Below are 24,145 nucleotides of genomic sequence, written 5' to 3' on the forward strand. Positions count from 1 at the left end.
CATAGCTTTACCCCTCTTTTATCTTTTTGTATAAATAGATAGAACTAGAAGCTGTTGCTTCAATGGTGTGGGAGAGCTATGTTCCAGCTTCTAGTTCTAGGTAAATGTTGTCATTTTTCCTTGGATACAGGAAAATCTATTTGGAAAATAAAAAGGAAAAGAACGTCCTTAGTGCACGAATCTACTTAAAAAAACACGCAATTTCGAAGAGGAATGTATCGATACACCTCAACAAGTAAAGATATGCCACAAAAATTGGCCTTAAGATGAAGAAGAAATTGAATATCATCGCACCACCTCACCTGACCTTGGCTACAAATAAGATACAAAGAATTAACTCTGCCTAAGACCTACTTGTCCGCTGCTACCTCCTCACTGATTGAAATCTGGGAGAGCTTCACCTTAATTTCCTCGAACATTGAATCCTGCATTTCTTCATTTGTCAACCATGAAGATAAGCAGAGATTAATGGAGTCATTATCGCTTTTAATAAGGGGGGAGCCGGCCTTAAAAGTTCTAGTCTTCCCAAACTTCATAATCCCCTCAAACTTTGGCCGAGAGGGCTCCTCAACATAGTTCTCTAGAATGCCTCTAATAGCACTGCACCAGATTGGTCTGGCTGTCCTCAGGAACTCGTGCACAGCCAAAACTGGGAGGCCAACACTGCCCAGATCAGACTCACGCTGCCCGCCTCGCCCATGAAAATCGGACCCTCCAAGCTTTACTAGATCATAGGCATCTGCTAGGTCACTGAATGCTGTTCACAGTTCAAAAGTACAATCGTAAAACACCTAAGTTTCTTAAAACAGATAATACAGAAAGCTCTGGTGTTTGTCATAGACATCATCGGTTCTTAGGACACGGTCAGTGTAGTGAGCGTTTGGTGCAGACAAAAACCAGATGACTGTCAAACAAATGCATATGCTTCTGGTCCTGTTAAAACATCTAGCATCTTTCTTGAGATTGCACAACTAATGTAATATCAAAACCACAAGTCCATTTCACGTAATGCCTAATCATGTATAGATTAACTTAAATTCCCCAAATTCTATACAAATGCCTACGCACATAAAGTTTCAGCAAACAAGTGAAAACAAGTTTTTTATACAAATGAACTATTTCTTAATACATCTGACCTTCATTTGTAAATTAATTTAGAACCATTACGAGTAGCTTATAAGAGGTGTACACAAGTAGCGTAGTGCTTGTACCCAGAGTTAAGTCCTTCATATAACAACTAACTGGCTAGTAGATGAATTTATATACCCTCTCTTCTGCTTCAAGAACTATTATCTATTAATGTAGCCATTTACAATGTACCAGTTTCAAATCCCAAAACATTGAAAATTCGGCATTCACAATATATTTTATTTGGGTTAAATACATTTTGCACCCTTACACCCTTTAGCTTGAATCTTATTTTCCCTCCTAATGTAGTTAACTCTCTGCAATAACATTCTTGCACCGTATTAGTACAGATGTGGATCTCCATTAGATACCCTAATGAAAAAAAATGTCATGTGCATCTCAGGAATTTTTTAGGGAAAATAAAATTTGGATCCCTACACTTTCATCTGAATCCCACATTGGGTCCTAATTTATTGTAAGTTATACCCATCCAAGCTGCACGTACAATTTTTCATGAGGTTATTTAACAGAGTTTCATATCTGAACTAACGAGGTGCAAGAACACAAGTACAGTGCTTGACTAAATAAGGTAGCAAAGCACAATTTTGGGCAAAAAGTGTAGGGGTGACAAAATGTATTTAACCCTTATATTATACCTTCCAGTTTTCCATCGCTTCTATAAACCTCTATTCCATGAAGGCCCGAGTCTTTCAACTTCCTGACGATGGCAGCAGGATTCTTTAACGCCCATGGATGAGCCAGTACTGCCACTCCCCCTGTTAGACAAATCAATTTCACTGCTTCCTCGGCAAGAGGCTCACTCCCTCTGCATCAGGACCAAACCAAAAGTAGCAAATATTGAACCATCTATTTTTAGATAGAAGTATATATCAATTGTCATTACAAAAATCAAAGTGATGGAGAACCTAGCACCATCCTACATCAAATAGGCTAGAGAATTCTTACGTGGAATAAGCAGGTCCGCCATCATAAAGATATTGGGCAAAAGCTTGTTTCAGATTCTCTACATAACCTGCTTCAACCATTGCCCGAGCCACGTGCAGCCTCCCAGGAGCAACCCCCTTTCCAGCAATCTTCACAACATTCTCCCACTTAAGAGGAAATTTAAGTTTGTTCAATTTTAAAATCATGTTCTTTGCACGAAGGAAACGTCCATCCCTTATGTCAGCCAAGAACTTCTCCAGTTCCTCAGATCTTGTTGGCCCACAGCTGCTGTAATAGGCGAGGATGTGAACTGGTTCCTCTATGCCAGATTCTCCCCTGTTCAGTCCCAAAACATCAGGTCAAAATAGTACACAAGAGAAGAAAAATCCTACAAGGTTAATAAATTTCCCCATCACTGCAGTGACCAATCTTGAGTTTTTCAGAAAAGATGAATAAGTGCCCTAGCAATATGGACATTATTAGTACAGTGGTTTCCTATAAATCGAATTCCAGGATGATGATGATGATGATGATCATAGTATACAGAAAGGAGGTTGGAAAAAGAGAATTCTTGTATCTGTTTCTAAAAATTTTTAGCATAAAAAATAAAACAATGCTAAGAGATAACCTTGGAGAGTAAATTGTACTAATTTCAACACCAGGGATAATCTTTATGCCAAATCTTCGAGCTGCATCCAGTGCTTCAGGAATGCCAGACATTGTGTCATGATCTGTCAGAGCAAGAACTTTTACCTGTTCTGAACAATATTGTACTAGTTAACCACAGTATCCAGTGAATACTCAAGTAATTACCTTGTAAGAAAAGCAGACTCAAGGCTAACAGTAATTGTTTAGAAAAACACAATAATGAAATCTCTCTATTAGTTCAATATGATGATTTCACTTCTTCTAGAACTAGAAGCACTTTGTGCACCTGAAGCAAATTAATCAATTTGGAGAATACAAAGCAATCTAATGAATTGTTCAGCCTTTCATTTCTAGAAACTTCTTGAAAATTCAAACATAAAGAATATGCACATTCATTTCAATAGGTTTGCACCTTTAATAAAAGGAAGACAGTAATACCCACTTAAGACTTAGATAGAAATGACTAGAGAGTTAGAATTCATATAGCTGACCACGTAGTGGGGATAAAGGCTTGGTATGTTGGGGGTTGAGTTGTGTAAAAAAAAATGAAATAGATATAACAGGATATCAAAGTAGGGGATTTTTTTGGGACTAAATCAACAGAGTGGATCTTCAGTGCATGGTATTAGTACTAGAAGAAAACAAAACTATGTCAATAAAGAGGCACCGGGGGGAGGGATTTATTTTGCTTGAGGAGCAGCAAATTTTTGTCAGCATAACTAAACCAATCCACTAGTCAACTGTAAAAAAGAAAAAATAAATAAAATCAGCACCATAAACAGACAACTCTACAAAATTAAATACTGCTAATTACCAACAGAGATGAATTTCAAATAAGATTTTCGGCATATGGAAACCAAACACTATTGCATTCACAGTGAACCACAAGGAAAATACTCTCAAATACTCAAAAGCAATGAACAGAAACCCATTGATAGACGGAAAAAAACAGAGCTACCCATCCAAAGAAATCGCAGCCTGTCTCACACAGTTTTCCAGAGTCTCACACCAAAATTGCAAGACTATTATGCGCTGCTGTGAAACCCCAAAAACAGGCCTTCAATAATCAGAAGTAAAAACCTCATCCAATGTTCTAAAACCAAGCAAAGCAAAGAGATAACTAACATCCGTCAGAATCATAAACGCATCCAAGCTTTTAAAATATCACAATATTTCACGACAAACAAAAACCCTACAATATATGAAGCAGAACCAGTTTCGCATACTCGAACAAGATTATCACTTTAAATTAAGCCAACCAACCAAACAACAGAGAGAAAAGCTAACCCCATTATGATGTGCCCTCTCGACCAGCTTGGTAGGCGACAAGAACCCATCGCTGCAAATCGAATGAGAATGGAACTCGAAGACCAACTTCTCCGAAAACCTGCCGTTGCTATTCACGAGCAAGCCAACCCCAAAGTCGTCATCAGCGGAAGCAGGACGGGCCAATGACGAAGACTGGTCCGAGAAAACCCATTCGCTCACGCATCTATGCGCCATGCTCTGCTCGACGGTCATCTTTCTCTTGCCTCCCCCACGCTTCTTCTTCTTCTTGGTCTTGGCATTCGTCGCTTTCTTTGGGTTCTCACCCATCATTTCTGGAGCGACAAATTGCGAAACTATTATCAAAAGGAAGAAGAGTCGGAGCGTATCTGGGGGATTCGGATTGTGGATAGAATATAGGAAATTGTGGGTACAGAGGCATCTAGGGTAGGGTACTCGTAGATGCGGAAGCTACAGACTATCTAATCTAATATATAAGACTCCCCGAAGCCCCTGCTCTGTGTGACTACGGTGCTATAGCGTGCCCACCGCCTGCCGTCTGCGCCGATAAGGCTTTGCTCTACTGTTTTTGCCCTAATCAAATAAAAAGGATAATTCACCATCGAGGAGTGAGTTGTCGAGAGATTTACAATTGTCCTTCAGATTCTCTCGTCTCGTCTACAAAGCCCATAATATCCATGGACGACTCGTCCTCGTACAATGAATGATTTGTCAGTTATTTTCCATAATCTATGATTTGTCAGTTTAACTGACTCTATTCATTCATTTTTGCCGACCTCTTATGTAGGAATAATTCTTCGTCAACCGGCATTAGATAGATAATCCCATTCCTCCCATCATAAATCTTTATTAAATTCATATTTTTATATAATATAAAACTAACCACGTCTCGACACAAAATTGTGCAACACTAAAAATATTTATTAGCGAGTGATCTATCGATCTTAATGTGTCTCGTCACGAATAAATAAATATCATTAACTCGAAACTTATTCATAGATTTTAAGGTTAAAAGACTTTTTTCAAATTGATAAATACGATTATTCTTGTCAACCTTAACTCATTGTTGTAGCATATCTTTTGTTGGGGCAATGTCATTCTTTCGAAAAAAAGGACGCTATCCTTAAATAATAAGTTCTCTTAGGAAAGATTGCATAAAAACATTCTTCGAAGAGATTTATGTTATCATAGATGATTTTTCTTCACAAATAAACATTATATAACATAAATCCAGTCAAGTGATTCTTTTAGGGGAATAACAAAGGAGATTTTCTCCCTAACTATTAATACCTTATCATTGCCTTCCGCAATGACAACCTACCTTACCTCAAGGCACTCCTCCTCCCCCAAGGAATAGAGGGTTTCTCACTAGGTCTATCCACATTGAACCCAAAACAAATTCTTGCACCCTTTGTGTAACACATTTCTCATTATCAACATCTAGGAGTATAAATATCCCCTAATCCTTCATTTTTTAGAGATTTTTGGATCCAACTTTTCATCTTCTCACATTATCCATGTTACTTGTTCACTTACCAAGTAAATAAAATAACAAAAATTCGTTCACAAAACTTAAATTTAAAGATTTTTCTTGAATTGAAAACACGATTATTCTTTTTTATCATCTAAATATTTGCCTCAAAATGGGAGCAATTTTTTTTTCATTTTGTAATGACTAGTGACTAGTTGTTAAATGGTATCAAGGTAATAAAACAAACGGTCTTAATTATCGAAAATGCTATTTTTATGTATTAATATAAATATATATATAATATTATTAAAAATATTATAAGTGAGTGTCTAAATAATATTTTTGTGAAATCATTTACGATGTTTCAAATTTTAGCATTAATTTAAAAAGTAAATATTATTTTTTAGTTCCAACTTAATTTTTATTATTAAGTTAAAAAATGTCATAACAATTTATATGAAAATATTATAATTACATATTTATTAAATAGAAATGTTATAACAGAGAGAGGGAGAGAGAGAGTTTACAGAGCAGGAGATACAGAGCAGCAGTTCTGTTGATTCATCAGAAGACAAGACGACGATGACGATGATAACGAAGATGAACCTGGTCTGCTGCCACGGATGGATGAATGAATGAAGTGTTGTTATTTGTCATGCTCTACATCTGTCCTTCCATCTGGCTGGCGCTCGTTCGAGTTTCAAATCGACTGTGTCGATGTCATCATCGTCGTCTCGTCTCGGCTTCTCCTTGGACCTACGATCCGATGATTCTGTTCTGATCTGATCTGATCTGCGCCTAAACGTGAAGGTACTTTTCTTCTATGTCATATCGCTTATGCAGTTGCAGAAAGGAAGTACTCTCTCTCCTCTCGATCTCTATCGTACTCTGCTGCTACCTGGGGTGGGGGTCTGACCGCCATTGAATTGAATGCCCAACGAACAAACCCACGTCCTCCCTTGGATGCTTAATTGCCAAGGCCCATGGTGTGTTCATCATATCCCAACTCTTTGATTTTTTTTATATTTTATAATAAATTAATTATTATATTTTACTTATCATTAAATTTTAATTTTAGTTACTTTTTACTTTTTATTAAATTTGTTAGCTAAAACTAGTATGATATATATTAATATAAATCTAAAAATTATTTGATTGTTGAGTTTATATGTTAATTCTAATATTAAGTAATTTTTTAATTTATATTAATGTTTATTATTTTTTTAACAAAAAAATTGATAAAAAAATAAAAAAATAACTAAATTATAACAAATTTCAAAGTTTAATAGCTGTACCAATAAAAATTAAAGTACAATGACTAGTTTGTTATAAAATGCGATATTCAAAAATTAATAGTGTAATTAATCGAACTTTATCCTGCTTATATTCCTTTTAATTGTATTATTATTATTATATTTATTTTTATTGTATCAAACATCTCTCTTATTATAGAGTATCCATCCTTACCTGAAGGGTACTATATCTATAAAGCCTTATGAATTATTATGTAATAAAATAATACTTTAAACTCATACATCACATGCACCATAAAAATATTATTTAGACACTAAAGTTTAATATTTTTATCAATATTTTATATATTTATATTAATATGACAGACGATATAATATATCTATATAGAATACCACTATAAAATATCAATACAAAGTGTTAATATTGATATCTTATATTGTATTAATGTCCAGCATAGCATATTTATATTAATCTGACACACATATACAAGCATCAATGTAAAATATCATCACAAACTCGAGTGTCTAAATAACATTTCAGAAAACATATGACTACAACATCTATTGCACAATTTGGATTCCACAAGCAGCATTGCAAACCCTAACTTATAATAATTCAGATTCAAGACCCAATCACATGCATAAATCACAATCACAAAACCCATCAACGATCAAAGAGTATCATGAACCTCCCTTGAGCAGTCTAACCAAGATGTCAGCTACAACAGCATTGGCCTTGTCCTTGCTACTCTTGAACTCCTTCCACACCAGAGTCTCCAGGGAGACGCCTGTTTTGGCAGTGTAAGCCCTGCTTATGTCCTTCAGGTCTATGCTGCACCGGGTGATCACAATTCGGATCAAAATCTCGCGAGCATCCCCGTTCTTCATCCTCAGTTGCTTCGCGAAGAACTTCTCTGGATGCTGTATGCTTCGGATGACGAATCGAAGTTCCTTCCCGAACTGCCCACATTTGCTTCGCTTGAGCGAGCGAGCGAACTCGTGGCCATAGAGTTGTTTGTAGGAGACGAGGATCGCTTTCACTTGACTAGTGTTTCTCTGGCTTACGAGCGAAACCATGGTCTTCTGGTCGACCATTTTCCCGCTCTCCATTGCTTCATAGAGCGTCTTGGCATCGCACATGGCCATACTCGTGCTGACTTTGCCGCTGTAGTTTTGGCATGACCTCAGAACTGCCAGCAATATCTGGTGAGAGAGACCGGGAACAGAGTAAGGTATCATCATCATGTACTACAATCATGGAAACTCTTTGAATCCATAATAGCAGGAATGCATAATACATACCTCTTTGAATCCGCCATTAACCTTGAGTGCAACATCTTGGTCTATCTTAGAATTGTATAGGGAACTGTATGCCTGTTTAATCACTTGCAGTTCTGATGATGATCGGGTGCACGCAACCTCAACGAGGGTGCTGATATTCAAGCTTGCTCCATAAAGTGAATTCCTCATTATCTCTGCATCCCGAATTTGTGGTTCACTCATCCGAAGAAAGGCTGCCCTCTGTCAATCCAATTTAACTCAGCATCTATCCAGAAGATCAATTCTTTCAACGCAACTTCCACTTATAAACGAATGAAAATGTTTACCAAATATGGGTCAACCCTTTGTGCCTTTGAGGTGACATGAAGAAGATCTTGATTGTACAGAGCACCATAAGTGTACCGAAGAAGCTTTAATTCGTGTGGGCTCCTAAGAAGGATCTCTGAAAGATTTTCCTTGCTGCTAACAACATTGCCTGTTTAGTGATGAAATTAGCACCCAAAAATCGGCAACTGCAAAAATAACGAAAGGTGAAAAGAAGATTATTACCTCTATTACCTGAACAGTAGGAATTAATGAGCTGGCAATCTTGTTCATACTTTTTTGAGTTTTGGAAAGAATTGCTGCCCATCCCCTTAACTCTTCCTTCAGAGAGAAGCGCACTCTTTGCTGGTTTTGTGCTTTGTATTGCCCAGACATGCAAATCTACGATACTTAATTTATAAACTAATGAAGGTGGTGGTTATGTACATCCATGGAATCTCTCCCTATAGTTTGGCCTTTCATAAACAGAGTGAGGTAAGCACAGAAGAAGCAGCAGCCACGTCCAAAGTGGAAGAATATTATGAAGGAACATATTCTTGTTTCCAACATCAACCATTACCTTCCCGTCACATTTCACTTTCTCATGCCAGCTTAGATGAATACATAAAAAAAAATGCTAAAGCATCTCTTCAAATGCATAGTAGGATTAAAAATGATGTCCAACAAACAGTACAAAGTTCGTACCACCAGATGGCAGACAAACGATTGTTCAAGTCTCAGTGCTTGTCAGTCATTAGAAAATTCTCGCTCACAAACATAGGAGAGACTCACCAATCATTGTCGCCACACCACTTGCATTAAGTTTGATCAGAGATACGACATCTGAGGACATCTCGCTCAGCAATTATTCCATTCCAAGCATAATGGTTTCCTTGTAGATCTATATAAGACTTCTAATCACCTACTCCACCATGTTGCACTGAGAAAATGATTGAAGGCTAACTGCACAACCTCAACAAATGACTGAAGTTCATAGATGGGCCTCAAAACTTACAAAACAGTAACCAAAGCTTCATAAAAGGATAGCAGAAGTAGCTTGCATGACATATTGCCTTCCAGATCCATATGCAATCTGTTTCGAACACAACTAAACAAGTCTCTGTCCCATTTACTTTGAGTAGCTCCATGCATCCATGTTACTGCAATCCAAGTCCTCCACAAGTCTGAAAAAGCAACAGGATCCACATTCATATATTATGATTATACTTTCATCTCAGCTAACAAACTACCACAGCCCTTCTCTCCTTGGCCTTGTGACCATCTGACACCAGGCATTACGATTCAGCCAACTGATAGTTCAAATAATATAAAATGAGGAAAAAAATTCGATACAAAGAGAGAGGAAAAAGAAATCAGATTTATTAACAATAGGTTCACAGGGCAGTGTTGATTTTAGACTAATTTAAAATCCACCCACTTTTTTAGAGGAACATGTAATTCCAATAGGTTAATGCATTGTTCTAACCTTTTCAGCATTGACTGTAGCTTGCTCTTTTTTTTTTTTTGGGGGGGGGGGGGGGGGGGGGGGGCGCACATTGAAAAGAAAATCTATTCCCATCCAAACAACAGCTTCAATAAAAGGTTGATTAGTTAGCACCTAATTTAAGTATTAGGTCTATATTAATATGAATAGCTGAAATAAATACTTGATACATTGTTGTTAGCTGTTATTGTATCTATATTAATATGAAATTTGGTTTTTTATACAAAATATTAGGAAATTTTAAGTTTGAAAGACGGAAAGAGAAATAATATGATATATTTCTTTTATGTCACCCAATTTTTATATAACCTTCTCATTCAACAATAATGTGATAATATATCTAAATTTAGAAGCAACTTTAAGAAAGAAGGGATGAAATATGTATTTCTCCCTAGCCCGTGACAAGTCTCTGATGACAAAAATAGTATATGGCCATACATCTAGTAAATTACACTTGGTTTGAATTGCCAAATAATGTTTATAATCCTCTAAATGCCTTTTGACTTTCACAATACAATATGCATTAAATAATCTCATTTATTTAGCATCTGCAATCATGACCCATCAGGTAGAACTTTTAAAAGATTAAGACAAGATTAATATTTTATGTAGGATTGTTAGTTGTTCCACAATTTTGTAATCCTTGAGTGCCAAAACTCATATCTCAATATAAGAAAGTGCAGCAAATTTCTATACTCACTCCATATCAATTTAGCATATATATTTGAACACAATTTGTCCCATCTCAACCAATTTCTTGGATCATGAAATTTAGAGAGCTCTTGTACCACATTGATGGAGATTAGGGGCAAGCACTAACACCATTTTGTTGGAACTAAAAAGCAACCTCTAATACCAATTTGTGGGAAAGGGGAGGCAAGTGTTGTAAGATAGCTAGAAAATGGATACAAGTTCTAATACCACTTTGATGAAAAGTAAAGACAAGCTCTAATGTTCTTTGTAGGAAATAATAGGTAAGCTCTGATACTTGTTTGTTGGAAGAGGGAGACAAATGCTAGATACCATTTTGTCAAAAATTGGAGGCAAGCTTTGATACCACGCTGTATGAATGTTAGAGAGTACTGATATCACCACCTTGAAAACTGAAGACGAGCTTCGTTACCTCTTTGTAGGAAATAAAGCCAAGCTCTAATACCTTTTTGTTAGAAATAGGAGGCAAGGTCCTTGTTGGAAGAGAAGGATATAGGATAGGAAGGTAAGAAAAACTCTCAACTAATTCTTCTAACTTGGCTTATACAACATTCCCATGGTAAAAGTGTTCCTAGGTCCACAACTAACCACAGAAAAATAGCTACAAAGCAAAAATATTATATAGTAAAATTAATAGTGAAATATTTATGATACTATGTAATGCAAAATGGGAAGCCTGAGGATCTACACTAGCAACTTTTAAATGGAAATAACGTATTAAGTAGCAAGCACTAGCCTCTATAAATTTACTTTAATGAAATAGATCTGCACCTTTAAGTGTCAACCACTGAATCTTGAAACAGTGCATGCTCTTTCTCCTCCTCTTTTCTGTACCGACCAAGGTGCTTATGATATTCTTCCAGCTCTTTCTCAAGTTTCTCAATGAATTGACTTGTATGCTCTAGGGACTGCTCATATCTATATTTTTCCAAGGCCTGTGGTTGGAAGTGGAGAAGTGAATCTTAACTAAAGCATGTGATCTTTAATAAGCAAAGCAAATATAACCATGCATGCAAACATACAACTCAAGTTTTGCAAGCAAGAAATAATGAAAGCATGAGTGGAAGGGAACAAATGACTTAAAGTTGAGATTTGGAGGAGTGGATGGAGCACGGTCATTCTTCTTCTTTTCTTTTTCCCTTTTCCTTCCTGCTTATTAGCAATTTGACAATTGGAGCAGGGAAACGGATTTAAACCTTAAAAAGCCATGCAAATGATGTGAAGCCCTTCACATTGTCTTCTTCTTTCCCAGACAATCCAGGACAAAGTTAGAACATTTTTTTTTTATTCCATTATGGACGATATGCCCCTAACAAGCCTGAGGCTGGATTGGGTCCAACTCAATCCAACATAGGCAGGTAGTCATATGACCAGTCGACCATAGTTCTTTGAATCTTAGGATACTCAACTTCTCAATCTTGTAATTCATAATTCAGAGTTGCCTTCCAAAAAAATAGGGACACTCCATCATATACTACTTTTCAATCTGACATAAACAGCCAAAACATGATCAACAAGGAGTAAATTACCTTTGCCTTTGATAGGGTATTTGGGGGTGACATTATGTCTGGCTGGATATAATTCTTCCCACGATAGAATATTATAGTATTGTTAGGTTTTATGTCAATCACAATGCCTTTGCTTAGCCGTGCAAGCTCTTCAGCATACTCCTGAACCTGTCCAGGCCTACAAGGCTTGCAGATAACCTTAACAGTCTCATGCCTTTTCCAGTGAAGATGCATGTTAAGGACAACACCTCCAAATACTCCCCTCCTCCCAACTGGAACATAATTCTTCTTTTTCTCACCAGTGCGCTTTAGGTAAAACCTCTCTTCCTCAGTTAGAATTTCAGGATCATATGTTTCAGCTGGGGCTTTAGGTAACTCAAATTTCCTTAATTTCTCTATTAACCATGCTTCCTTCCGTTTCGCCTGAAAATATCACAGGATACTGAGTAAATTAAGAGGTCATCAAGTTCAGAAACATCTATCACCCCATTGAAGCACAAAATCGCAAAAAAAGCCCCAGACAATCAGACAAACAAATAATTTCCTTTCTGAATAAGTTCAGAAAGTTAGGTCGTCAAGAAGGTTCACATTTTCCCAAGTGATAGAAAATGCAGTCAAGTAAAAAAAAAATTGACTAATTCTTCAAGAAAAATTCCAGCAACAGTAAGGTTGCTCCTTGTGAATAGAAGGTCACAGGTTCAAGTTCTACAAAAACCCTCTTTCCAAGAAGGGAGTCTTGTGCACTGGGGATTCCTTTTTAGATGAAAGATAACTTAAGTATTAATTGTCCAGACTCCATTTCCAAAATCTGGAACCCATTAACAAACAAAGAACCTTTATTGCTTCACCTTAAAGGTGAACCCAGTGCACAAGGCTCCTATATTGCAAACACTGGGGAAGGTCAACCCTACATAGCCTTACCCTTGCTTAGCAAAGGGGCTGTTTCCTGACTTCAACCTGTGACCTCCAGGTCACAATAGAGAAATCTTAACATTGACCCACACTCACATTTTGTTGCTTTGTTTTGATCAATAAATTATGGGAAAGAGGATACCCTATCTCTTTGGAAGGTCAATTCAAAAACTAACCAACCTCCCTCCTTAAAGTGGCCTTCTTCAAACAGGAGGCAACTTGTGAAACTATTTTGATGACAACAGCCTCGTAAAGCAGGGAAAAAAAAGGTATTGATTGATAATGCTACATGTATGAGTCAACTAGAGAGAAGATGACTAACCTCTTCCTGTATTGTCAGCAAGCTAAGGGCAATGATATCTAATAAGTTTCTATCAACTTTTGATTTTATAAATTTGTTACTGGGATCTAGAAGTATTTTTTGATACAAGAAGACCCTGCCAGAGGGGTGTCAAGCACCATCATTTCTATTTTTTGGGTAGCACGAATGAATGTGAGACCAGTTTTCTTTCACTTCCTGGAGGCATGGATGATACTCAAGTCACAACAGGTGGACGTGGGAGGAGCATATTTATGTATAATGTGGAAGTTTGAGAAAAAGGAATAGGAAACCGAATCAATATAAAAAATCCAATACCATAAAATAGTGGTGCTTTAACTCTTTTATCTTTAACTCAGGGATAGAGTCCTGATTGTGCCCCTCCTTGGAATCTTCCTAATATTTTAAATAAGTTTACCTCAAAAACCAAAAATAGAGGAAATTAAATGAAAGGACAAGGCATAGGAAAAGCATCTACACATATAAGTTCTACTGTTTTCAAGCATGAATTCTGCTTGTCAATTGGTTCCAGTCTTGCTTTTTTTTTTTTCAGGTAAGTTTGGAGTGGCTCCCATTGAAGATAACATTTGTGAGACATGATTAAGATGGTGTGGTCATGCAAGAGGAAGACAAATAGAGGCTCCTCTCAGAAGAGAGATGGAATAGAACAAATATTTAGCAAAAGGGGTAGAAGAAGACTAAGAAAAACTTAGTGGCTGACTCTTATGGATGATATGAATTATAAGGGTCTCACAGAAGATAAAGAGATAAGGCCATACATAGAACTGATTGGCGAACTAGAATTCATATAGCCAGCCCCAAATAATGGGATTAAGGCTTGATAGGTTGATGTCTTTGTTGTTATTGCAAACTTATATTTATATGTCTATAGCAATAATGCCCTTAAAATTCTCTAGGACATGCTGTATTTTTTCTAGATTTATTTGTTATTTACAACTTTCCTTTCACTCATATTATATTATACAATAAGGGCATTCCTAGCATGAAACTCCCTTCTTTGCAAGAGTCAGGGGAAGGTCATCTTTCTACACAATCTTATCCTTGTTTTATAAAGTGGCTATTTTCATAACTTGAACTTGTGACATCCTGGTCACAAAGGAGCAACCCTGCCTTTGCTATGAAGGCTTGCTCTCATACATTAGTATATAAAATATCACAAATATAAAAATACAACACCGAGAATGGTGATTTTAAAATACAAACTGAAGTGGGGTTAGCAAGAAAATAGAGAAAGATCGAAGAAGAGAAGAATTAGGGAAACACGAAGAGAAAAAACAAAAGTCGAAGAAGTTTGAGTGAGAGAGACAGAGAGGGATAATCATTAATTTCTATATTCATCAAATTTATCACCTCTAATTACATAATAAGCCTATTTATAGACTGAAATCTTAACTAAAAGATAATTACTCTAACTTCAATTATCTCAACAAAATAAATAAAAGATAAAATCTAAAATTTTTAAACGAAATAGAATAAGATAAACATTTAAATATCATATTATAATTACCCTAGCTACAATTGTCCTAACAAAATAAATAGAAGTCATAAAAATCTTAAATTTTAAATGAAACCTAAATCCTAACACCACACATTAAAATTTGATAATTCTAATTTCTTAACACAAACACAAACCAACCTCCCTGGAAAAAGGTGAAACATATGCAAGGGAATCTATTTTTAGCAGCACCCATATGGTTGACACTCCTGAGACCATATAAGGTGATGGCAGAATGTGCACTCCCATCTAAGAGCTCACATGTCCAAAATATTTCAAGAGAAAATAAAGAAACATTACACTAAAAGTGTAAGAAAATCTCACCTTTTCCATTTATATAAAAACTAGACCAAGTTCCATACCTTTTCAAGCTTGTATCTGATCCTAATTTCTGGATTTGGAGATTTCATCTTTTTCTTTGCCTTCAAACGGTAAAACTTCAGTTCATTTAACTTGGTCTTCTTTGACATTTTAATTCGTTTGGATTTTTTCTTTCCTTGTGTCCAAGACCCATTTTTATCAAGCTGCTGGCCAATATTAAACCTAACAACATCATTCTCTGTTCTCAGCTCAATTGTTCCATTGCTCATACATCTAGCATGCAACCAATTTGCAAGAGTATTATGATGCCCAAACATCAATGATCTCTGCAATAGTAAAGTATTTAATGGAGAGGAAATATAAAATGCTCCTAGGTGAGGTCCCTTCAACTTGCTGCCTCTCTGATTTGCTTGTGTTAAGTAAGTAAGAAACTGTGTAAATCTGGCCTCAGGAAAAAGTGAGAGAGTTGATGTGCTTGGGCCTATATGAGAATACAATATTCGAGAATCCCTGCACACAAGATGCATAAATATCCATCATCAGAGACAATCTAACAGGATAACAGTACTTGAATTGAAATCTTCATAACCAACCCTTACAAAATGAGTTTACCACTGCGAATGATTACAATAAGTGAAAGTGGAACAAACTCTGTAAAAGTTGAACTAGAACTAATCGCAATTTGCCTAAAAAAGGAATTTTTACTTGGGTAATAACGGAAATCAAGACACAAGCTTGCACACTATCTCCAATAAGGTAAACCAGTTAGCTCATTGAAGAATAGGGCAATAACTTGAAGAATGTCTCAGGTAATATCATACAGAATCTGAGAAAAGCCAATTTTTTTGCATAATGAGTTCAGGCACCAAAGTTATTAATTTTCTTGCAGTTATCAAAAGTATTAACATTATATAGTAGAGCTTATGTGAAAATAATTACAATTTAATAATGCATAGGATACTTTGAACTCCAAAAAATAGATTTAGTTATTCAAAGTAAAATAAAATAAAATAAAAGCTGCACCAAATCCATTCATGATATATGCCGCAGTACATGTCACAGTTACATTCACTTTCTCCCTTTTTGTTTCAAGCTTTGATGGAACAACTTTGTATTGAAACAGATAAAATTGTGTAATTTTAAATAATTCATTGTGCAATTGTCATAATGCTATCTTTTCTTAATAAGTTCAATGAGGTACAACTCATAAATCATCATTGGTGCTTCTAAGTATCTCCAACAAATGCTATTAATGACCGTGCAACTGAAATAGAAAAGCAGGAAGGATTGAGATATGAAAATATATGGCAAATGTGCAAATAAGCAAAGAAGTAATGTGGTCTCTACAAACATTTATATTCATGCTCAAATTACAGAAGAAACCAATTATCTGTGTGGCTAGTTAATATAAACCAGAGTTGCAGCAGAAGATAGATCATACATCTTCTTTGGTCACTTTAAATCCATGATTACTCTTTGGTGGCTCCCCACTTCCATTGCAGGGATCAAGGCTTACTTATTTTCAAGAGTTCGATTCTCTAGCTGTTATTCAATTTTAACCAGGTAACTAACAAACTTATATTCAAACTGATTTGTTAAATTCTTAGCGTTAACTGTCTGAATCCGATCCCGTGCATACCTAAAAAGAAACTAAGAAATACAGCATTCTGACGCAATGCAGTCTGCGCCTTCCACACTTGGGTCAGTAACAGAGAAATCGAGGATTCGTGATTGCTATTCCCTCTACATTTCTAACTTCCGAGCCACCCAGACGGTGAAAAGTGCGCAGTGATAGAGGAACTGAAACCCTAGAACTTTGTCGTAAACTCGAAATGTATCAATGAAATTGGTGGAAGAAAATAAGAAATCACCTGTTGATAGCGGGGAGAGGACGATGAGATTCACCGCCGAGAATCGTTGAGAACACTCCGTCCAATCGTCTAGCCGAAGCTCGCATCATTCTCTTCGGTTCACAGCCCGCCCTCGCTCCTCTATCTCACACACGCTACACCCAACGTTCTGCTCTGGGCCCCAAATCCTTAACCAGTATATGACGTCACACTTGTAAAAGAGTTGTTTAGTATAAATTTGCTCAAAAAGTCTTAAGAGAGCCGGATAACTTTACCGATAAACTTACAAAATGGGAGTAAAAAGATAAAATTACTCCCGCTCACTTTGCAAATTGGGCTATTGCCTTACTTCACTCTTTCCTCTCCCCTCCCATGGTCGTTGACTTGCTATCATCGCTTAGCCAACTATCATTGCATCTTTCTTAAAGATGCAGCGACTGTCGAAAATGCGAGATAAAGGTAACGAGACTGACGATAGCATGGTAGCGAGGTTCGGTGACAACCATGAGAAGGGAAAGGAGATAGCAAGCAATGACCCATTTTACAAATTTGAAAAGTAGGCGAAACAATTCATTTTTTTGCCCTCATTCTGTAAACCCATCTATCACCCTATCTGACTCAGTAGAAGAACCCATGTAGCTATGATTCACCTAGACGTCCCAAGCATAGTACTTTTGAAATGTTTTTATTTTTAAAATATTAAAAATATTGTTTAGTTGTTTTTAAATTTTTTGGCTATCTTATAATATTAAAAAAATCTCTAATTTAAAATTTTTAATTTTATCAAAATTTTGTTTGAATGCATTATCAAATTTACATTTGTTTTTAGATTAAATAATAATTTTTTTATATTAAAAATTATATTTATAAAAAAATCCTTATATCTTTTTTATTTATGCATTTATCTCGTTCTATTTTTTACTTTTTTAAAAAATATTATTTCCCAATTTCACTTTCGTATTGTATCTATTTTTTATTTTTGTTTATTTGCAACTGTCATGGGTATTTCTCGCTCCACTCTTTGTAAGTCGGATTTAACATGATGGTTCGCCCCAAACATTCGAGGCCCAATAAATCGAACTGAGCTCGTTAAAGCGAGCTCGGATAGTGCTGAAGCTCGGGTCAAATATCGGGGCCAAGTAAGCTCCCGGTAGCGCCTCTGACTCTTTGGCATATTCAAACGGGCCCCAGCTATACTCTGGACAGGTTCCTAGTGACCTTCACAACTCGTCGGCTTAGCTCGTCAGCTCGCATCATAGAAGAAACGCATGTTGCGGCATACTGGCAAACCAAGGGCCGCCCTGACTGGGCCCCTTGGGCTCATTCTCTAACCCCATCTCACCGGCCCATGCCAATCCCATCCTGGCCTTCTGGCAACAACATCATTACAGTTGCATCTGAATTTCCAAACGTCTCTCTCAGATCTCATTCTCATTAATGACAGATCTCACCCGCATTAATGAAAAATTCCATCCTCATTAATGAGGGTCTCGTCGACACCTCGCCGGGGCAGGGACACCCCCACCGACTTTTCCATCCCATCACCTCTACACATACGGAGCATGCAAGAAAGCTTTTGGGCTGATATATATATCAACCAGCTCTCTTAAGGGCCGGGGTACATACTCTGGACGACTAACTTACTCGCTCACTAACTTGAACTTCGAAGTATCTTGCAGGGACGGGTCGTCCGCTCGGCAAAATAGACCAAATACCTCATTGTCCATCTCTCGGATCTACCATACAAGTGCGGGTTAATAAATCTTCGTCGACAAATTCTGAATGTCGACAAGAACCTATATATGTAGTGAGAGCTGCGTGGCCTTATGTGTTATGTCTATGCGTGATTGATATAGTGTTTCACTATGTAATAAGATCTATGCAAACGATAATCCATCACATAGTAATCTTTTGTCTGATTTACATAGATGAGATGGTTTGCATAAACTCACAGGGATTAGTCGGACTGAAAATCTACATATTCCACAATAAAAAAAGCTCATCGTATACATTTTAAATTTTTACCACTTAATTTTAGTATTTTTTAAAAATATTAAAATTCATATATTCAATTTTTAAATTCTCTTAAGATAGCTAAGATCCCTCCTCAAATATCTCATTTTAGTGAAACATTGGAAACAAGGTTAACAATCTTGATACCCATAGGTGAGTTTGATTTTATTTTTTTATAGCTAAACTCATATTTTTATTTTTATATTTTTTATTATTTCAATTATATCACTAAATTTATATTTTTGAGTCAATTTAATTTTTATATTTTAATATTATTTTTACGTGATAATTCTAATTTTTTGTTATTTCGACTACACTCTGATATTTTTATTTTTTAGTTAATTTAATTTTTGTATTTTGATATATAAAAAAAATTAAAATAAAATAAGTCAATTTAATCTTTTTTTTTTACATATAAAAGTATAAATATTAAATTAACTCAAAAATGTAAATACATGACTAAAATCAAAATAACGAAAAAATTTAAATTATCACATGAAAAAATATCAAAAAATATAAGATTAAATTGATTCAAAAATATAAATTTAAAGATATAATTAAAATAACAAAAAAAAAAGTAAATAATACACAATAAAAGTATATGAATATATAAATTTTTACTAAGTTATAATATCATGTCAATATGACATTATATTAAGAATTTATTTTATTGGGCAATTTAAGAAGCAATTTATTAGAAGAACATTTCTTTTTTACATCTATTTTTCGTGCAACAACCGATCAAAAGCAAAATAATTTATCTTTCTCTCCTTAACTAAAAAGAAAAAAAAATCATCTCTCAATAGATTGACTAGCCGACAGCGACTCATCGGTCAACGATTGGTCCACCGACAACTGATCATCTTCGTCTTCCGAGTCCGCCGCCACTGCTATGCGCTCCACTTCTCTTACCACCTCGCTCATCTCCGGCCGCTTCTCCGGCAACTTGTCGCAACATCGAATGGCCAGCTCCAGTAGCCTTATCATCGAGTGGTTAGGGCTTCTTCGCACCAATATCTCCAAGTCGAAGATCTCCGCAGTCCACTCCTCTCTCACTGCCCGGTGAACCCAGCTACAGAGGTCGACACCCGCGATCCCCGGCTGCGCTGCATGGGCGGAGACTCGCCCAGTCAGGAGCTCTAGGAGGAAGGATCCGTAGCACCAGACGTCCGATTTCCTGAACACCATTTTGTGGCTTTGGTACTCCGGCGACTTGTACGCCGCCATGCGCTGGGCCGCGAGCTGAACGGCAACGATGGAGGTTAGGCCGTAGTCGGAGACGAGAACCGTGTCTGTCTCATCGAGAAGGACGTTGGTGGATTTCAAGTTGCCGTGAGGAATAACGTTAATTCCAGCCGGCGAGTTGCTGTTGAGGTGGAGATACTCCAGCGCTAGAGCGGCCCCGTGAGCCACCGCTAATCTCGCCGGCCACCGGAATGGAATTCGATTGTTGGTCCCTCTTCCTCCTGCGTTCAATAAATATTCTTAATATGTAGTGTTTGTAAACATGCAGATATATATATATATTAAATAACCGTTATATATACCTAACGGCAACAGAAGGTTTCTAGAAAGTCGCATGAAATTACATTACCATGAATGCGGTTAAAGACGTTTCCGTTGGCTGCGAATTTGAAGATCAAGAGCTTCTCTTCCTTGGAATAGTAGTAAGCCAGCAGCGGCAACAAGTTGGGATGCTTCCAATCGGCCAGCGGCTGCAGAAGCTTCTCGAACTCCGCCTTGCTCAACGGCTTCAAATCCCTCATCCGCTTCACCACCACGGCAGCCGCCGCCGCCCCCTCCTCGCCGCACAGCTTAGCCTTATAGCATGCCCCGAAATTCCCATTCCCCAAGGCCTGAGCCGACGCCTTCAGAAGATCTTTCAGCTCAAAGCTCCCCTCCTGATCCATGAAAACCAGCCTCCCCTTCTCCTCTCCTTCCCCGGCGCCGGACCCTTCTCTCGTCTCCCCGCTCTTCTCAACATCTTCCACCTGATCTTCTGAAGATCCCGTCTCAGACGTGTCCTGAAGGGATCTGCTACTACTCTTCATCTGTTTCTTCAGCTTGCTGTATTTTCTGTAATAGACGACGAAAAGGAACAAGACGATGCACATGGCAATGGCGACTACTACGATCAAAGTATCAATGAAGTGGGATTTCTTGCTCGAAGATGTGGAATTATCGCTGAAGTTGCAGGCGGTGGAAGTCGGCGGCCCGCAGAGCCGGGGATTTCCCAGAAACGACGAAGAATTGAAGGATTGGAGAAGCGTAGTATTGGGTACTTGCCCGGATAATCTGTTGTTCGAGACATCGAAATATCTCAGGCTGGACTGGTTCAAGGCCGGGATTGAGCCGTCCAACTCGTTATCTTGAAGCCGCAACGATTCCAAGAAGTTCAGGCCGAGGAGAGAATCCGGGATCGGGCCGTGAAATCCGTTCATCGACAAGTCGATTTTGGTTAACCTGGGATTGTGGGAGAAGTCCATTACGGTGCCGGCGATCGAGTTGTTCTTGAAGCTGAGGAGAGATAGCAGCGTGAGGTTGGCGAGTGCGTCGGCCTTGATTTTCCCGGAAAGTGCCATGTTTTCCAGGAAAATGCCGGTGACTCGGCCGTCGCGGCACTGGATGCCGAGCCATCTCGGGGGCTGGTTCAGATAGCACATGATGCTGGTCCAGTTGCGTTTGAGCAAGGAGCTGTTGAATCCGTTGCTGAGAGCCAAAAGGGCATCTCTTTCTGTTCCATTGAAGCCCGGTGATGGCACCTCTTCTTCCCCGGAAACAACTTTCCCGGAAAATGCGAGAAAAGCCAGAAGAAGAAGAAGAAGGTGGGTGGTCCAGAATTCCGGCGAACGATCCATATCCTCTGCAACCTTCAATCCGAAACCAACTTGCGCGCGCGGTTCAAGCAGCCAGCTGGGATGGATGGATGGATGATTGATTTGATCATAGAAATACAACGAAATTGGTGTAGATATTCCAAGAAGATGCCGCAGATTACAGCCATGCATGGCTCATTGTTTTAAGCTGGAAGAGATAAACAAGGAGAATGGATGAATGTTTCTATAAGCCCAGCTGAGAATCCTAGGAAGCCGCTCTGTTACATTGTTGTTTCTATGACAGCTAGAATGTTCCTGTCAAAGAGCAATGCCCAAACTTTAGGGCCTGTTCGGTGTTACTACACTATGGCTTTCGTGTGGTGTCATGTTGTGAAATTAGTATTAATAAAAATATTCTTCGTTAAGCACTTGTACTCAAAATTTATTTTTGTTGTTTCGATTATATTTTTTAATTAATTTAATCCTTATACTTTGATATTTTTTATATGATAATTTGAATTTTTTATTATTTCGATTACATATATAGATCTGTATTTTTAAATCAATTTAATTATTATATTTTAATGTGAATAGAGTGTAACGTGTACTTTATCATATCACTTTACCTTTTTTTATACATAAAAGTATTGGAATTAAATTGACTCGAAAATATAGGTCTAAGAATATAATCGAAATAACAAAAAACTTAAATTATTATATGAAAAAATATCAAAATATATTAATTAAATTAACTAAAAAATCAGTTTGATGGATGTAATCGAAATAATGAAAATTTTAAATAATTATATAAAAAATATATGAGAAAAATATAGATTTAACCAGCAATTTATCAAACACTACATTCTAAAAAAAATATTATATTTTAAAAGCACAACAATACTAAACTGCCCCATATTAGATTAATATAAATTAGGAAATTTGCGTTTCATGCTTGTACCTTAGTCAATTTTGGCACTTGATTGTCCTATCTTTTTGTCTTTGATCTTTTGATTCTTCGGATAGATTTGATCTTGTTAAGAAACCTACTGAGTTCGGGCTTGAGTCAAACTTGAATCGAACTAAAATATGAAGTCGAGCTTATTTATATAGAAGTTTAACAAATTTAACTCATTTATATTAAACGAGTTTTAAGCCAAATTTTATAGAAATCTTTTCATAAGTTTTAAATTTAAAGATAATTAAAAAAAAAACTTAACTTTAAAGACGTTTATATAAACTGTATAAAATTAGTGTACATTGATATATTTTTAAATCTTAAATAATATAATAACAAAAATTCTCAATTATAAAAAAAACAAACCTTATTTCAAAATATATTCCAAAATTAGTATATAAAGGAGCCTACAAAAATGTTTATAAGCAAGCTTACAAATGGGTTTGTTCACGAGTCTAAATGAATCAAATGCTCGGTTCATTTGTTAAACGAACTTAAAAATGAAGTTTAAATTTATTTATTTAACTAAATTAGTATTTATTAATTAAAATATATGACGAAAAAAAGTGAGATATAAAAGTATTACAAACAAAAATAATTTTCATTATATTTGTTGAATTTATCTGACAATCTATTAAAAATAAATCACATGACTTTTTATCTAAAATTTTACAGATAAATTTATCTCTCTTCTTACAAATAAATTTATCTGAGACCTTACAAATAAGAAAATATGAATCATATGCCCCCATCTCATAAAAGAGCAATTCTTAGTATATTCTAAAAAATTTAACAAATAATTTAATAAAAATATTAGAATAATTTTCAGCCTTATCTTAACTCTTCCATATATTAATCTTAAAAACATTCTATCGTTATCTTAACACAACATTATTTTAGTCATTTTAACAAAAATTACATGAGTAAACAAACTTGAATAAGTCCTAATTGACTTCAATATAGTCCTAGTTTGCATATCATAACAAAAAAATCATTTTATTTTAATTTTTGTTATCACAATTACTAAACTTTAATTTTTTTTACAATTCAGTTGCTCTTTGATTTTTCTTCAAATCATGTTAAAAAAATTAACATAATATATGCTAATACAAATATTAAAAAATCACTTGTGGGATTTATGTTTATTTTAATATTAAATATTTTTTAAATTTATATTATTATACTAGGTAGCATGGAAATGGAAATGAAAAACAGTTATGATATGAAATGAAAATATGAAAAATACATGAATAAAAAATATATAATGATTTTTTATAAATATAATTTTTAATATAAAAATTATAAAAAATGTTATTTGATATAAAAATAAACATTAATTTCATTATTCATTCAAACAAATTTTGAAAAAAATTAAAAATTTTGAGTTAAAGATGAAAAAATTTA

General features: G+C 36.1%; 4 protein-coding genes across 7 annotated transcripts; all 4 read right to left on the reverse strand.

The window, feature by feature from the left end:
* Positions 1–182: 182 nt before the first annotated feature.
* LOC127801429 (uncharacterized) lies at positions 183–5,655 on the reverse strand. The gene is made up of 5 exons (XM_052336585.1): positions 4,009–5,655; positions 2,702–2,826; positions 2,095–2,409; positions 1,785–1,954; positions 183–757 (listed from the first exon to the last, which is right to left on the reverse strand). Exons 1-5 carry the CDS (start codon positions 4,318–4,320, stop codon positions 351–353), a joined length of 1,329 nt encoding a protein of 442 aa, XP_052192545.1. The 5' UTR covers positions 4,321–5,655; the 3' UTR covers positions 183–350.
* Positions 5,656–7,194: 1,539 nt separating this feature from the next.
* Positions 7,195–8,713, reverse strand: LOC127801938 (annexin D2-like). Of its 2 annotated transcripts, none has more exons than XM_052337481.1 (4): positions 8,572–8,713; positions 8,340–8,488; positions 8,035–8,253; positions 7,195–7,935 (listed from the first exon to the last, which is right to left on the reverse strand). In XM_052337481.1, exons 1-4 carry the CDS (start codon positions 8,642–8,644, stop codon positions 7,414–7,416), a joined length of 963 nt encoding a protein of 320 aa, XP_052193441.1. In that variant the 5' UTR covers positions 8,645–8,713; the 3' UTR covers positions 7,195–7,413. The 2 variants fall into 2 exon arrangements, with proteins under 2 accessions (XP_052193441.1, XP_052193440.1); XM_052337480.1 differs by having other exon boundaries at positions 8,563–8,705.
* Positions 8,714–9,351: 638 nt separating this feature from the next.
* LOC127801937 (uncharacterized CRM domain-containing protein At3g25440, chloroplastic) lies at positions 9,352–17,141 on the reverse strand. 3 transcript variants are annotated; one of them, XM_052337477.1, is made up of 5 exons: positions 16,979–17,141; positions 15,149–15,617; positions 12,061–12,462; positions 11,303–11,466; positions 9,352–9,500 (listed from the first exon to the last, which is right to left on the reverse strand). In XM_052337477.1, the coding sequence occupies exons 1-4, from the start codon at positions 17,065–17,067 to the stop codon at positions 11,305–11,307; spliced, it is 1,122 nt and encodes a 373-aa protein (XP_052193437.1). In that variant the 5' UTR covers positions 17,068–17,141; the 3' UTR covers positions 9,352–9,500; positions 11,303–11,304. The 3 variants fall into 3 exon arrangements, with proteins under 3 accessions (XP_052193437.1, XP_052193438.1, XP_052193439.1); XM_052337478.1 differs by having other exon boundaries at positions 9,454–9,598; XM_052337479.1 differs by having other exon boundaries at positions 9,479–9,626.
* A 2,517-nt stretch (positions 17,142–19,658) lies between these two features.
* LOC127802282 (probable inactive receptor kinase At2g26730) lies at positions 19,659–21,978 on the reverse strand. Its single transcript, XM_052337999.1, has 2 exons — positions 20,565–21,978; positions 19,659–20,436 (listed from the first exon to the last, which is right to left on the reverse strand). Exons 1-2 carry the CDS (start codon positions 21,976–21,978, stop codon positions 19,763–19,765), a joined length of 2,088 nt encoding a protein of 695 aa, XP_052193959.1. The 3' UTR covers positions 19,659–19,762.
* Positions 21,979–24,145: the final 2,167 nt, after the last annotated feature.

This window comes from Diospyros lotus, chromosome 5 (genome assembly GCF_014633365.1).
Source record: "Diospyros lotus cultivar Yz01 chromosome 5, ASM1463336v1, whole genome shotgun sequence".
Lineage (NCBI taxonomy): Eukaryota > Viridiplantae > Streptophyta > Magnoliopsida > Ericales > Ebenaceae > Diospyros > Diospyros lotus.

Excerpts from the sequence above, each read along its gene's own strand:
- LOC127802282 (XM_052337999.1), bottom strand. The coding sequence starts at position 21,978 with ATGCATGGCTGTAATCTGCGGCATCTTCTTGGAATATCTACACCAATT. Across the intron at positions 20,437-20,564 it reads CGTCTTTAACCGCATTCATG|GAGGAAGAGGGACCAACAAT; the intron begins GTAATGTAATTT and ends TATTGAACGCAG.
- LOC127801938 (XM_052337480.1), bottom strand. The coding sequence starts at position 8,644 with ATGGGCAGCAATTCTTTCCAAAACTCAAAAAAGTATGAACAAGATTGC. Across the intron at positions 8,489-8,562 it reads CTACTGTTCAGGTAATAGAG|GCAATGTTGTTAGCAGCAAG; the intron begins GTAATAATCTTC and ends ATCACTAAACAG. Across the intron at positions 8,254-8,339 it reads AAAGGGTTGACCCATATTTG|AGGGCAGCCTTTCTTCGGAT; the intron begins GTAAACATTTTC and ends TTGGATTGACAG.
- LOC127801937 (XM_052337477.1), bottom strand. The coding sequence starts at position 17,067 with ATGATGCGAGCTTCGGCTAGACGATTGGACGGAGTGTTCTCAACGATT. Across the intron at positions 15,618-16,978 it reads CCTCTCCCCGCTATCAACAG|GGATTCTCGAATATTGTATT; the intron begins GTGATTTCTTAT and ends TCTTGTGTGCAG. Across the intron at positions 11,467-12,060 it reads ATACCCTATCAAAGGCAAAG|GCCTTGGAAAAATATAGATA; the intron begins GTAATTTACTCC and ends TTCCAACCACAG.
- LOC127801429 (XM_052336585.1), bottom strand. The coding sequence starts at position 4,320 with ATGATGGGTGAGAACCCAAAGAAAGCGACGAATGCCAAGACCAAGAAG. Across the intron at positions 2,827-4,008 it reads AGAGGGCACATCATAATGGG|GTAAAAGTTCTTGCTCTGAC; the intron begins GTTAGCTTTTCT and ends TGTTCAGAACAG. Across the intron at positions 1,955-2,094 it reads GGCGGACCTGCTTATTCCAC|AGGGAGTGAGCCTCTTGCCG; the intron begins GTAAGAATTCTC and ends GTCCTGATGCAG.